We start from the raw sequence: 16,294 nt of genomic DNA, 5'->3' as shown, positions 1-16,294 counted from the left end.
TGGGAGCCATGGGTCCAGCATGAACCTTGCTGCCTGCATAACAAACATGCAGCTCCCGTACGGCATTCCCCTGCCCCTGAGATGCTCTTACCTGGATGCATCCCACAGCTGAGCAGGGATTTTGGTCAGGGTCTAGTGTGCTAGCCACTATGCAAGGTTGCCTAAAAGTAAAGCTATCTAGGCTGGATACAGCCTCATAGATAAAAATGGCAGGATCAAATAATTACACAAATTTTGTGAAATCTATGCCTTCCCAATTACCGTATTTTTTGCTCTATAGGACGCACTTTCCCCCTCCTAAAAAGTAAGGGGAATTGTGTGTGCGTCTTATGGAGCAAATGTAGGCTGCGCGGCTAAGCCAGAAGCCAGAACAGCTAGAGGGAACTCCCTTTAAAGAATTTTTTTTCTTGCATTCCCCCTCTAAAAACTATGTGCGTCTTATGGTCAGGTGCGTCTTGTGGAGTGAAAAAGACGGTATATTTGTGTTTTGCAAAAAAATTATCAGAGCAAAGAGAGACAGGCGCTACTGCTACAAGCATGTTTACTTACTGAAGTAATCCATCTGCTGGGCCACCTGCAAGGACATCTGACACAACTATGGATGTTTCGCCATTTTCAAAATGAGGGTTGTCTCTGCCACCAGAAACTGCAATCCCAAACCCTCGCTTTGAGTCCTAAAGGGAAAAGAGGGAGGAAAAACGTTCTTTTTAAAAAACAAAACAAAAAATAGAGCCAATAGAATTTGAAATTGTTAGAATACCAAAATAGAGGCATAGTTAGACCAGTGATTCCCAAACTCCCACCACCGCCGACTTGACCTCTTGAAAATTGCTCAGGGACCTCTGGGAGAGAGGAATGGTGATTGGGCTGTCTTTCTGTTAGTTGCCACTGACAGAAGATAATTATGTAGTGATTGGTAATAGTCAGACAGATAGTCTGGTCATTAAATCACTCTGGAGACAAGGGTGACCTGGGAGTTAACCTCAAAATGCTTGGATCCAAGCTGCTTTTCTGCTGCCTGAGCCTCGCAGCTTGGATGGGAGTCAGAACAAACTGGCAAGCTGAGGAGTAATGCCATCATGCCCAAACACCACGTAATCACCTTTTTAAACAAACAGTGAGTAAGGTAAAGAATCACACATTTCCTTTTCAAAACATCTCTGGAACAAGGAAACTGTAATGAGACACCCCCCCCCCCATCTGCTGGGGAAAATCTACAATGCGAAAATCTGTAAGTACCACCTCCTGTTGTTGAGAAAACAGAAAGGAAACTAATTGTTAGAAGCAAAGCAAAGTGAAAGGCCTGATTTATGGTGAACAAGAAGGATTAAAATGGATGATAGGAATCAATATGTGAAAAATCTTTAATCCTTTTTCTGCTTCCTGTCACTAAAGAACTGGAAAAACTGAAAGTTAAGCAGCCATCATGAGGAAGGTGCTTTGAGACACAGTTGCAGCTTCAGTTTTAAAGGGGAAATTTTAAAGTGGATTGAGGGGCTACTAATATGCAGAACATCAAAAGCATCCAGCATGGCAAAGGTATTGTTGGATCTCCCAGTGATGGTTGGTATTGTTCAACAATTGATGGCTGAACAATAAAAAATGATTGGATCAATGTTCAAGCAAGAAAATGAGCCAGAGGGATCTGAAGTGGAAAATGGAAATGGGGAATATTCAGAGGCTTCAGAACAAATGGATAAAATGTTGGCAGGACTAGATCAAGAAATAATTAAATTGAAGGAAGCAGTTGCTGCTGCTGAAATGGAAATGACTTCCATACAAGAATTTGGAGAAGGAGAAGATAAAATCACAAATGGTGATATGGAGAATTATTTTGATATGGTGCTGATGGAGTTGAAAGCAAAAAAAAAAAGCTTGGGGAAAACTTCAGTCCTGGCCTTTCTTTAGCTCTAGCAGAGAGAAAGTATTTTGCATACAATCTGGAGCAAATTCACAGAAGGATGCTATTAAAATTATGGTGCTGTCTCTGGAAAAAAGAAAAAGAAAATGGAAGGTCCTAGAGGAGATCGTAAACGCAACAGGAAATGAAACTGAAGAAGTGGAACTGGACATGAACCAGTGGCTATACAGTGGTACCTTGGGTTACATACGCTTCAGGTTATAGACTCCGCTAACCCAGAAATAGTGTTTCGGGTTAAGAACTTTGCTTCAGAATGAGAACAGAAATTGTGCTCCGGCGGCGTGGCGGCAGCAGGAGGCCCCATTAGCTAAAGTGGTGCTTCAGGTTAAGAACAGTTTCAGGTTAAGTACGGACCTCCGGAACAAATTAAGTACTTAACCTGAGGTACCACTGTATAATGAAAAGAAAAATCATGGAACATTGGCCCAATGTAGAGTAGAGAGACTTGTCAAGGATGTAATGATTTATTATTATTCAATATGGAGTAATTATGGGAATTAATGGAGGTAAATTTAAAATAAAAAATATGGTTGACATTTAACAACACCACCACCACCACCTCGGACCTAGGGATGGGCAATGTATCAATACATTAACCAAAATTGATTGGACGTCCACATCCTGATAAAAGTTTCATAATTTTCGACATGGTGATACATCGCGAATCATGATGAGCACATGTGCTATGTAAGAAATTGTGATGTGGGAAAAACCGTGAAGCCAGTCATCGCTTCTCTCATGATTCCTGCCACCCCTGTTCGTCTGTACTATATACAGCTGTAACAATATGTTAAAGGTAAGTAAAAATGTATCAGTTTTAGACCCCGAAGTAGTAGAACATGCCAGGACATTACCCTGGTAACATTACATGGTTACGTTACCCTGGTAACATTACATGGTTACGTCCTTATTTTAGACATTGTTATATATTAGTACCGTATTTTTCCCTCTATAACACGCAGATTTTTTCTCCTAAAAAGGGAGGGGAAATGTCTGTGCGTGTTATAGAGCGAATGTGTGGTCCCTGGAGCCAAAAAATCAGGCAAAAATCAAATCGCGCTTCACGGAGAAGGGAAACCTGAAAAGAGGAAGTGTCTGCTTTCCTGCATTCTGCCTCAGGGTCTTACTGCCCACCCTCCTCTGTTTCGTTGCTGTGTTTGCTGAAACGGAACAAAGAGCAGGGAAAGCCCCTCCCCTCCAGGCAAGCAGAGGGGAAAGCAGCGTGTGGTTTCTGTGCTCAGGTGCTGCTGGAGGAGAGGGAGAGAGGGGGGAGAGAGAGAGAGAGAGAGAGAGAGAGAGAGAGAGATGGCTGGCTTGGGTGGGGGGAAACTTTTGCCTTTCTTTCCTCCCTCCCGTTAAATCCCTCTCCTGCATTCTTAGCCAGCTGCTTCTCTGCACACCCCTCTCATGTCCCATCTTTGTTTTTCCTTCGCTCCCCACTTAAAATGTGGTTACAAAGCATAGATCCACATGGATCCTCAGGATCTTTGCATTGGGTCACCCCAAATTCACCATCAGATCACATAGCATGTCCATGGCTACAGCCTGCCCCCCCAAAATCACGCACCCACTGTTGCCTGGTGCTGCAAAGGTGCAAAAATGTGGTTACAAAGCATGGATCCACATGGATCCTCAGGATCTTTGCATTGGGTCACCCCAAATTCACCATCAGATCACATAGCATGTCCATGGCTACAGCCTGCACCAGAAAAATCACGCACCCACTGTTGCCTGGGGCTGCAAAGGTGCAAAAATGTGGTTACAAAGCATGGATCCACAGAGATTCTCAGGATCTTTGCATTGGGTCACCCCAAATTCACCATCAGATCACATAGCATGTCCATGGCTACAGCCTGCACCAAAAAAATCACGCACCCACTGTTGCCTGGGGCTGCAAAGGTGCAAAAATGTGGTTACAAAGCATGGATCTACAGGGATTCTCAGGATCTTTGCATTGGGTCACCCCAAATTCACCATCAGATCACATAGCATGTCCATGGCTACAGCCTGCACCAGAAAAATCACGCACCCACTGTTGCCTGGGGCTGCAATGGTGCAAAAACGTGGCTACAAAGCATGGATCCACAGGAATTCTCAGGATTTTTGCATTGGGTCACCCCAAATTCACCATCAGATCACATGTCTGTGGCCACAGCATGAAGCACAAAAATGATACATCCACTGTTTCATTCAGAATGTTTTTTCCCTTGTTTTCCTCCTCTAAAAACGATGTGCGTGTTATGGTCAGGTGCGTGTTATAGAGCGAAAAATACGGTATATCATGGTGACTAGCTGGTGATATATCGGGATGTTGAAAACCAGACATCGTTCAGCCCTTCTGAATGTGATGTTGATGTGAGCTCTGGAATTTTAAATATTTTAATAGTTATGCAGAAATGTATTGCTGTGAATTTAAATACACTGCTGGAGCAAAAATAAAAATGTAAGGGTGGAACAAAACTATTTAGCATAGTTTAACAGTTCTAATTAACAATTTTTAAAATGTTTCACAAGGAAAATTGATCAATAAGGTTAACGGGTGTCAGATTTACTAACACAATGGCACATGCAAAAAGGGGGAAAGGGACTATTAGAAAAAAAGGACCAGAAATAACCTCTCACCCTTTGTAAGGTCACTGTATACTGTTCCCATATCAGCTCTTCCATGCCTGGGGCCTGCTGGACAATGAAAAGCAATAATCAATAGAACATCACAACAGAAGACAGTTCTCACAAAATTAAGAACAGACCCTTTTCAAAGTCAGTATCAAACAGCAGTAATGTTTTGCAGTTATCACACTGCAGTGCTTTTAAAAATGGACATTAATTAGCCAGAATCTGAATAAAAAAATAAACACGTTTGAAGAACAAAATTTTAGTTTGAGAAGCCTTTTCCGTGTTTTTTATCTGTATGCACAAAAAGGAAACCACACTTGAGAGAAATAGCTCACACCCAGATCTTTATATATTTGTGCCTGTGGTACTTGTTGCCTGACAAAGGACCAAATCTCAGTAGCAGGGGAGCACATGCCTGAATGAAGATCACTTGGATTAAATTGATCATGATGGAAAACCCTAAGAGACCAGAGACCTTGAATAAACTGTTATCAAAATAGATAGGTCACCATTGCCACTCTGGGAAGAAGGGAGGGACTGAAGTTTAATAAATAAACAATATATGCAATGTAATAAAATAAAAATATTTTCTTAATATTATTGACATGAAATTTTCATGGCTTTTGGCTAGAACAATAATCTTGTTGACTGACTGAGTAATCAATGAGATGGCCAGATCTGACACATCCAGTGACTGTCCCCGAAAAGGTCCTGCCCAAGTCGCCCCCATCCTGTCTGCAGTGAAGGCAAGTCAATAATGCAAGGTCTCACTCAATGACTAGAAAGCTCATGTAGGAGGTGATCTTTAAGATGTCTAAGCCCTAACCATATAGGGCTTTAAAATGCAATTAATAACTACCACATTGAATTGTACCCAAAAATTAATCTTAAGCCCCCCTCAAAACCTGGCCACCGCGTTCCGTACCAGTGCTGGTTTCCAAATGCTTTTGGAGACAGCTCCATGCACATAAGACAGCATGTATAGGAGAGAAGGTCTGGATTATATGCATACACCAAATATTACATTTTCAAGCATTTAGAAGACCTGATGCCTAAAGCCAGCTGCTTTGCAGGTGCCTGCACAAAACTTTAGTGTAAGCCCCTTACTCTAAATGAAACTCATGCATTGTTTGAAGCTCCAGCCCTCTTCATGCACTTACTCTACTAACGTCACCCAGAGGGACAATAGGGCTGTGTGTGCTGGCACCCTGCCCCCTCCACTCCTGACCTTCTGCATCAGCCTGGTCTGCATATCACATTAAATCATAGTTTTAAACTAGCTATGGTTTAATGTGAGCTAGAGGGCATGCTGTTCAAAAGTTCTCTAGGTGCTCCCCCTAATCCTGCTGCAGCCACGCTGTGGACAACACACATCAGAGTCCAGCTTATTTCATGTCATCCCAACCCATCCCAGGTTCAGGGTTTGTTTCTCTCCAAATTAAACCAAAGTTTAAAACAAACTATAGCTTAATGTGATATGTGAAGGTCTGAAAGGGAATCGCAAGTGCATTTGACCAAACACACTTATAGTCCTCCACACACAATCAGGGTTTCCGACTGCAGGGATGATGGTAAAACATTCTGCTAAGCCATCTTACGATTCTCCTTCAGATCACCCTTCTCAATGTGGGAAGACTGAAGGAGATAAGACATGTAACCCCGCATCCCCTCCCTCACAGATAGTGCTCTCATCCTTACTATGTGCAGCATAACCGAATGCTGCCATGATCGTCTCTTGATGTGCTCCTACAACAGGACCACCATCTATGGTGCCTGGTGAACCACAGGGCAGTCAATCGGATGATTTCTAAGAGCTAAGATGCTGCCCACTTGGACTACTGCCATGCGCTCTACGTGGGGCGACCTTTGAAGGTGCCTCAGAAACAACAACTAATTCAGAGTGCATCAGCTAGACTAGTGACTGGGAGCAGCTGTCAGAACCTTACAGAACTGGTCCTAAAGGCTCTACACTGACTCCTGGTATGTTTCTGAGCACAATTCAAAGTGTTGGTGCTGACCTTGAAAGCCTCAAATGGCCTTGGCCCAGGAGACCTGAAGGAGCGTCTCCATCCCCATTCTCCAACCCAGACATTGAGATCCAGCTCTGAGGGCATTATGGCAGTTCCTTTTTGGCAGCAGTAGTAATAGTAGTAATAATAATTGTAATACAGTGGTACCCTGGGTTACGAACTTAATTCATTCCGGAGGTCCGTTCTTATCCTGAAACCACTCTTAACCTGAGGTACCACTTTAGCTAATGGGGCCTCCTGCTGCCACCACCGCGCGATTTCTGTTCTCATCCTGAGATAAAGTTCTTAACCCAAGGTACTACTTCTGGGTTAGCGGAGTCTGTAATCCAAAGTGTTTGTAACCTGAAGTACCACTGTAATAATAATTTATGTATTATTTATACCCTGCCCATTTAGCTTGGTTTCCTCAGCCACTCTGGGCAGCTTACAGTGCATATAGAAAATGTAAAACATGCTGTGGAATGCCCTCTCATTAGGTGTTACGAAGATAACTACAATACAGCCCTGTACTGGGAGGTTTTTAATGTTTGATGTTTTATTAGGTTTTTATATCTGTTAGAACCTGCCCAAAGTGCCTGTTCAAATAATAAAGATGGGAGTGATACAAATAAAATCATCATCATCATCATTTCAATCTGATCAGAGTTCAGATCCTCAGCAGATTGATTGATGCAATAAAAACGTCATGCCTCGAGATAAAAAAAAAACCCTACATAAATTACAAGTTCAATATATTCTCTCTCACACACAGAGCTACTAAAAACATTTCAGAGATCTTTTTAATTACTATAATTAATACTACTATATGGCAGCTAAAGGTAAAGGGACCCCTGACAATTAAGTCCAGTCGCGGCAGCTACATATATACTAACATATATACATATATATATATACTAACAGGATATTTTCAGTAAGAAAAATGTTTTATTGTACTGGAAATGAAATGAACAAATTTCTACGCATGTTCAGCTACTTGCAGAATTTAAGAAGTGCAGATTGATGAATACAATGTTGAAATACTTTTAGTCTTTACTTGTGAATAAAAACTACAAATTATTTGAAAATTAGTTTGAACTACAGTGGTACCTCAGGTTACATATGCTTCAGGTTACAGACTCCGCTAACCTAGAAATAGTGCTTCAGGTTAAGAACTTTCCTTCAGTATAAGAACAGAAATCGTGCTCCGGCAGCGCGGCGGCAGCAGGAGGCCCCATTAGCTAAAGTGGTGCTTCAGGTTAAGAACAGTTTCAGGTTAAGAATGGACCTCCGGAATGAATTAAGTACTTAACCCGAGGTACCATTGTATCTGTGCCTCAGAAGAAAACCGGAAAGTCAAATGTTCCTTGGAATGGCATGCATCAAATTGTTACAAAGGGGAGGGGGGTGTATGCTTGGCTTTTGAATGCTGGTATAATCAAGCTGAGAGGAAGCAGCTCTTAAGGTCACATTCTGTAGGATATAAAGTGCAGCACCAACAAAGTACTGGAAGTTCACCTTGGGAGTTCACAAGGCACAAAAGCCATCTGCTCTGTCCTAAATCTCTAACTCATAATCTCTTTAACATTATAAAATTTACAGCTGTTTGTTGTTGCAGAGATACTAACCAATGCTGACAGATTAATGGAAGGAGCAAAATGAGTGTGGGGGCTGGGTAAGACCACAGATGTTGTAAGTCACCATCTGAAGACTTCAGACTGTACCAGAGAGGGGATTAAATTCTGTCAGAGCAAGCACGAAACTCCAACTACATCAGGTGTCAGTGAACCTGGTACACGTTGCACTAGTGCTGCAAATGCATCAAGAGACAGGTTAAGGTGTGTGTCACCTATTCCTGAGGAGTAATGAGTGTATCATTTTAGGAAATGGCAAGAAATGTAATATGAATACATTAATTGATTGCACTGTCACACAATTAAACGGGTGATGATATTGCCAGTAGCTCACTTAGCACATTCTATTAAGCCTACATTAAAAGAAGAATTATTTAATAAACAATCTTCTCAAGCACAATTTTACAGATTTCATGCTAATTCATTCTAATTAGAAGACTAATTAGATCCTAGTGAGACTTGAATGACACAGCAAGCCAGCAAGCTTCCCTCAGACACTCGGAAGGCATGGAAATCAGGGAGCCATTTAATGCTAAACTATTTGAGACTAAAATAAAGTACAACAATGTTGAAGACAGTCAAGAATCATGTCTTCTTCCTCGTTTTAAAACACAAAATCTTAGTATGGATGAGACAATAGGAAATACTAATGGTATATATTTTTCAAAAATTAACTCACATGCCATTTTAAAATCCTCAACTTTTTCACAGCATGTAGCCACATTCGTTGCAGAGCTTGAGCTGTCTTCATTGTGGCACACTATAATCTGTTAAGGGACTCTAACATCCCCGTCTTTTCATCAGTTTCCACCACTCAAACATTGTTATGTAATTCTAATACAATTGTGCCCTACATACTCAGCCAATCCTGCCTTCATTTCACACAATGACATATTAAAACCCACAGATGTACAAATGGCAACACATCTACTCCCAAAACAAATGTCACTATCTTAAAACAGAAAATAAGTAACCCAGTACCTCAATTTAATTCCTATTTAAGTAACTTGCTGGTGTCACCACTAGGCAAGCATCAACACACAGTCTCCTCCCCATTCCCAAAGAATATGCAGAAACGTGAGGAATTCGCAGTTACAGGAGAAGTGTTTGCCTGATCTGTAAGCAGCATTTAGGACACAGACTTTGCGTATTGGGGCATATGCCATTTGGCTGGCTTCTGCAATCACAGCTGGAAAGCTACTGGGGGAAAGAAATGAGAAAAGGACAACTCTGTACTGTAAACAGTCTCAGCTCCCACGTGTCTTGCTGCTCAGTCCATCCCAGGCTTCCTCTTCTGACCTTCTCCCATCAGAGGTGAGGCAGAGGGGATGCAAACACCTCCAGTATCTTTCCTCTCTCCACAAGAGGCTCCCACAGCTGGTGTGCAAACCTATAGCTCAATGATGCCACCTCCTGGCTTTCAAAGCAGGAACTGGAAGAATGCTGCCTTGCTTACCGCACTAGTTTGCATGAAGAGGAGAAATCTGCACTTCTCACAAAAAAAGTCACAGAGCGAGAGACAGCCTGCCTAATGGTATAGAAGCTACTTCAGATAATATACCACTTGGCAGGCTGTCTCTTGCTCTGTGACTTTTTGTATTTTGTGACACATGCCTGAGAAGAGCAAATGAGGCCACTCAGGAAAAAGGAAAAAGTGTCTGAATGAAAGGTGTTCAGCATCCCCAATCTTTGGCAAGTTCCTTCCAGAGCTTCATCACGCAGGTGAGCCACTGACACAAGTGGCCTCATTTGATGTGCTACTGCTCCTATGAGACAACTGTTTGGAATAGTTAACTGTTCCAGAGAGCAGACTGAGGCAATGCAAGAGCTTGATTGTAATGATGAAACAACCAAATGGAAACGGTCAAGAATCTCTCATACAAGACAACTGCAAGCAACTCAAGGTGGGGAGGAGAAAGAGGTTAGTCCAGTTTACTTGTGCATTTGTTTATTCATAAAAACAGGCTTATAGCAACACTCTGTTACACCGAGAGCAAGTTGCATTTCATGCACTTGCAGCCTAAGCATCTGAGTCAGAATGGGTCCTGAAGTCAACCTTATATTCCAAGCTTTCAGAATTTATTTATAATATAAAATTTAGGTTGTCTTGGTACACACAGTTTCCACTTTCCAACCCCCTCAAGCCCCAGGCTAGAAGTATGAGAGTATGTACACATTCCTGGATGCAGCAAGGTGTACCCCCCCCAGGCTGTGTTTTGTTGAATTTGCAGTGTTGTAACTAGCATTATGCTTTGATGCATTTATTTATATTGATTTTATTTACTGCATTTATATCCCAGCTTTTTCTCCAAAGAGCTCGCTGCAACAGCCCCATGAGGTAGGTTAGGCTGAGAGATGTGACTGGCCCAAGGTCACCCAGTGAGCTTCATGGCTGAGTGGGGATTTGAACCCTGGTCTCCAGGTCCTAGTCTGACACACTAACCACTAGGCCACTCTAAGGCTGCTAAACAAGGAAATATACTGGTGAACAAAAGGTGGAGACTTAACAGCTTCCCAGGAGGTAGCTCAGCCGACCAGTACTTTGCAGATGCTTTGCAGATAATTCCAGCTTTGTTTGCTCTCTCCCTCCTCAATTATAAGCTCTCACACAAACCAGGAAACTCTTTCAGCTTTACCAGTATCTTTCCACTTAGAACTCAGCTAATTATGCAGCGCCTGCTAACAATCCAGGAGGGACCCAACCCCCCATCAAAGATCCAGTGGCAAGTAAACAAAGAACTGGAAATCTCTTCTTTCTTCCCTCACCAGTGGAAAAAAGAGATGGAAGAGGTTTTGTTTTTGTTTTCTGGTGGTGTTTATGTTGTTAGTTCCCCGGAAATGGCTTTCCTCCATATAAAAAAGGAAAGGTTTTTTAAAATTTAAAGGAGACTATCATTTTGCTTGCTTGCCCTCCCTCCTTCCCTTTGATAAAAAGGAAGAGACTGGTGAGATGAGGGCTTGGCAGGTGGGGAATGGAGGGGAGAAGATTTAGCTGCTGCCTTATGCCGAAATGGGAGGTTGGGTACTGTGTGACAGTGATGAGGAGGGTGTTTTCAGTAAGCAGTGAAAGCAAATGTGTGTCTACTCACAAGCAAGCCCTCCTGAATTCCATGGGGCTTACTCCCAAGAAAGTAGAAGTAAGTTTAGTTGAACTCAGTGGGGCTTCTGCATGTAGGGATTCCACTTAGACCTCTGAGTGGGGAAGCAGATGCAACCTGACTAAATCACTTAAACTACTCATAAATTAGTTGAAAATGTATTAAATATAATGTATGGAAGTTTATTTAATATTTTTATTAAATCTACTACTTCCTTACATTTTAAGGCCCTCCACCACTGCAGGGAGCCCTGTCAAAGCCCCTAGCTGCTGCCCACCACCACTGCAGATAGATATTGTGATACTAAGATATCACGATATTTAGCTGGTGATATATTGTGATGCTGAAAGCCAGATATCGCCCAGCCACCCGCTGTCTGTCCATGGTTTTCCCATCCTCCCCAACCCCTCCACCCACCCTCAACTCCTACGGGTGAATCTTTCATCCCTCTGTCCCATGGAAATCATCTCCCTGCAGCTCTCATCTGCAGACACATTTCTATACATCTTCCAGATGCACTGGGATTTACTCCCAGTAAGAGAGAAATAGTCTAGGTGAAAGCATCCCTTTCCTGGTTATGTCCTTCTTAGCATTTCTAGCTCCTCCTTTGACACAAAGACACTTACACAGCTTCTCCCCATCTCCATTTTAAAAGCTAGCAATAGTTGGTGGTGGGAGAGGGGGCCGCTTGTGCCTTCTGGGCTCTCTCTTGATTCTCTGCAGCAGTCTCTGCTCACTTTATCCTCCAGAGGCCTGCAGCTAGTTCACACTTTAAATAATCAAGGAGAGTGAGACAGATCCCCCCCCTTTTGTTGTTTGCAGATGCTGATGGACAGAGATGAGAATGGATCATAGGCGCCGACTCCATGGGGCCTGAGGGGGCCCGAGCCCCCTCAAAAATTCGTTTGGGGGGGCTCTGCCCCCCCCAATAATTTAAGAAAATTATTACTGTAAATTTCGCTCTATAACACGCAGATTTTTTCTCCTAAAAAGTAAGGGGAAATGTCTGTGCGTGTTATTGAGTGAATGTGTGGTCCCTGGAGCCGGAGCGCAGGAGCAAAAATAGGCAAAAATATGATCGGGCGGTCGGGCGGAGGGAAGGCGGAAGCTGCTGCTTTCCTGCATTCTGCCTCAGGGTCTTACTGCCCACCCGCTTCTGTTGCTGCGTTTGCTCAAACTCAACAAAGAGCAGGGAATCCCCTGCCCTCCTGGCAAGCAGAGGGTTAAGGAAAGGATCGAGTCCTTCCTTCTAATTCTTTCCTAGTCACACTGCGTGCAGGCTCCAGCCCACCACCTCCTCCTCCTCTCCGTGCTCTAGGGGTGCAGGTGGGAAAGAGAGAGAGAGGGCTGGCTTGGGGGGGGGACTTTTGCCTTCCTTTCCTCCCCCCCACCCCGTTAAACTCCTCCCCTGCATTCTTAGCCAGCTGCTTCTCCGCACACCCCTCTTGTGCTTCTTGTCCCTTCTGTGTTTTTCCTTCCCTCCCCATTTAAAACGTGGTGACAAAGCACGGATCCACATGGATCCTCAGGATTTTTGCATTGGGTCACCCCAAATTCACCATCAGATCACATTACATGTCCATGGCTACAGTCTGTACCAAAAAAATCACGCACCCACTGTTGCCTGGGGCTGCAATGGTGCAAAAACATGGTTACAAAGCATGGATCCACAGGATCTTTGCACTGGGTCACCCCAAATTCACCATCAGATAACATAGCATGTACATGGCTACAGCCTGCACCAAAAAAATCACGCACCCACTGTGTCCTGGGGCCATAATGGTGCAAAAACGTGGTTACAAAGCACGGATCCACATGGATCCTCAGGATCTTTGCATTGGGTCACCCCAAATTCACCATCAGATCACATAGCATGTCCATGGCTACATCTTGCACCAAAAAAATCACGCACCCACTGTTGCCTAGGGTCACAGTGGTGCAAAAACGTGGTTACAAAGCATGGATCCACATGGATCCTCAGGATTTTTGCATTGGGCTACTCCAAACTCACTGTCAGATATTAAAAATCTTTATAAAATAGAGAATTAAATACATACAGAATGTTAAATTTTCAGTTTCGAAATATTAGTACTAGTTTAGTACTGTATTTCTATATTACTATAGTACTGTATTAGTTATTTTCAAATACTTAAATATTTTTAGGGTGTAAGACCCAATTAAAGCCCGTTATTTACATACAGTATTACAGTATTTACATACAGTATTAGGCATACTGTATTAACTTTATTAACTGTATTAAAGCATTAACTTTGAGATATTATTTTTATTTAATGAACCCTCAGCCTTATTCAAAGTAAGCTTAAATTAGCTATTTCACTTATTAATCAAAGTGCTATTACTGTGCGACAGCAATATTTTATGTTTTATTCTTTTAATGATAGTTTAGGATTTATTTAAATATCATTTCAGTCTTTTCAGAGCTATATATTCACTGCTCTGTAATAGTCTATAAGCATAATTGTTACTGTAAATTAAATTAGCTTTTTACGAAAATACCGTGCGTGTTTATGTTTTGTTTCTTTTTTCAAAGCCAAAAAGTGTTTCAGGCTTGTCGAGTTTCCCGGAGTGTGGAGTTATAGAGAGTCGAGTTTTCGGGGTTCTAATGTTGATCATATGACTCTAAAATACCTTAAAAAAACTTTAAAACTCACTAATTTTCATCTAAAATTTAGAAAACTTCCCGGGGCAGGACCCCGGTATGGGCCCCCCCCCAATATTTTTTATAAGTCGGCGCCCCTGGAATGGATCTCTCCTCCTCTTCACCTCTTGTTTTAAGGCAGCAAAACTTGGAAGTAAGGCCTATTGAAATGAACAAGCCTTTGACTGCAATCCTAACCCGCTTACCAGGGAATTACTTCTGATCTGAAGACGTGTGCATGCACACGAAAGCTCATACCAATGACAAACTTAGTTGGTCTCTAAGGTATTACTGGAAGGAGTTTTTTATTGTTTCGACTACGGCAGACCAACATGGCTACCTACCTGTAACTACTTCTGAACAGACATTGTTAGGTAGGATTGCAGCCTTAGTTTTGAATCAACGGGATCAGGACAAGTTGGCAGGTGGGAAGGGAGATGCTGCTCTGGGATACCGCCTCCCCCACCCAAAGTTAGACATATAGGACCACCCCCAATTGGCAAATGTGTCAATTGTGCATCTCATGGCCCAAGGAGTCATCCTACAGTTCTCAAATGGGGTGAAGCTGGATTGGGGAAAACTGCATCAAAACACAAAATATACCTGTGGATTGTAGGTAATATCCTATGTTAGGGGTCAGCAACCCTTTTTCAGCAGGGGGCAGGTCCACCGTCCCTCAGACCATGTGGTGGGCTGGACTATATTTTGAGGGGGGTAATGAACAATTTCCTATGCCCCACAAATAACCCAGAGATGCATTTTAAATAAAAGGACATATTCTACTCATGTAAAAACACGCTGATTCCCAGACTGTCCACAGGCAGGCTTTAGAAGGCGATTGGGCCGGATCCGGCCCACAGGCCTTAGTTTGCCTACCCATGTCCTATGTACATGGATTCAAACAAATGGGGGTGGGGAAACACTGGAGCAGAGTAAACAGTAACGTGTCCACAGCCCTAATTTAAGACAAAATGCAGGTTCACAAACTTTGCTTAGGAAGTGTGACAATAAGCTCAAGAAGTAATTGAGACAATAAATCAAACAAAAGTAGGGAAATCCCCAGGGCCAGATGGAATAACGGCAAAATATTATAAAAAAATGAGTGAACAGCTTGTGAATCCCCTGAAAGATACAATGAATGAGATTCTAAAAATAGGGGAAGTTCCAGAAACATGGAAAGAGGCCTATATAACTTTTGATACCAAAACAGGATTCGGATGTGACATTAGTTTAAAACTATAGGCTGATTTCATTATTAAATAATGATTATAAACTATTTGTATTTGTCATGGCAAATAGAATGTTTTTTTTTTTAAAAAAAGAATTTATTCATCATGACCAAGCTGGATTCCTTCCAGGTAGACAAATTAAAGATAATATTAGAAAATGTACTGAATATTATAGAGTATCTGGAAATGAGAAAAAAGAAGCATTAATGTTATAGATGCGGAGAAAGCATTTGATAATGTTTCTTGGAGTTTTATGAAGAAGGTGATGGAGGAGATGGGATTGGAGAAAATTTCAATAGGGGAATGCAAGCTGTTTACTCCGACCAAAATGCAAAAATAATCATAAACTGGGTAATAACAGATAAATGTAGTATGCAAAAAGGGACGAGACAAGGATGTCCCTTGTCACCATTGTTGTTTGTTCTGGTTCTGGAAGTCTTGAGAAGATAAGACAAGATAGGGAAGTAGTAGGTATTAAAATTAAAAAGAATGAACCATAAATTAAAAGCATTTGCAGATGATTTGGTAATAACGGTAGAGGATCCAAAGAATTCTCTTCCGAAAGTATGAATATAATACAAGAATTTGGTTGTGGCAGGATTTAAATTAAATAAAAATAAGACGAAATTGTTACTAAAAATATTAAAGAATCAAAAAAGAAAGAAATAACAGAGATGGTAGGGATAGAGGCATATAAAAAAGTAAAATATTTAGGAATTTGGATAACATCAAAAAATATAAATATTTTTAAAGATAACTATGAAAAAATTTGGCAGGAAATTAAAAGAAATTTGGAAACATGGAATAGGATGAATGGGAAGCATTGCAACTATAAAAATGAATGTACTTCCAAGGATGTTATTTCTCTTCCCAAACTCTTCCAGTAATAACAAGGAGTGCATGCTTCAAAGAATGGCAGAGAAAAATATCAAGATTTGTCTGGAATGGGAAAAACCAAGGATAAAAAACAAAATTTTAACAGATGTGAAAGAAAGAGGCAGATTATCACTTCCAGATTTAAAATTGTATTATGAAGCTGCATCCCTAATATGGATCCGAGATTGGATCAAGTTAGACAGGGAGGAAATAACAGACTTGGAAGGACATGATAATAGATTTGGATAGCATGCC

The 16,294-nt window shown here is 41.8% G+C and overlaps 1 protein-coding gene across 4 annotated transcripts in view; it reads right to left on the bottom strand.

Moving 5' to 3' along the window:
* TJP2 (tight junction protein 2) overlaps nt 1–16,294 on the bottom strand; it is a 92,879-nt gene that overhangs the window by 30,605 nt on the left and 45,980 nt on the right. For 2 of the 4 annotated variants that reach the window (XM_083701918.1, XM_083701916.1), the window contains 2 exons: nt 4,544–4,600; nt 550–674 (listed from right to left, as the gene is read on the bottom strand). In XM_083701918.1, the coding sequence (XP_083558044.1) occupies nt 550–674; nt 4,544–4,588 (170 nt within the window). In that variant the 5' untranslated portion in view covers nt 4,589–4,600. The remainder of the gene's footprint in view (nt 1–549; nt 675–4,543; nt 4,601–16,294) is intronic. The other 2 variants (XM_083701919.1, XM_083701917.1) reach the window with 1 other exon arrangement.

The sequence above is a fragment of the Podarcis gaigeae genome, assembly GCF_964106915.1.
Source record: "Podarcis gaigeae genome assembly, chromosome: 11".
Lineage (NCBI taxonomy): Eukaryota > Metazoa > Chordata > Lepidosauria > Squamata > Lacertidae > Podarcis > Podarcis gaigeae.
This window is presented reverse-complemented; position numbering and strand designations above follow the sequence as displayed.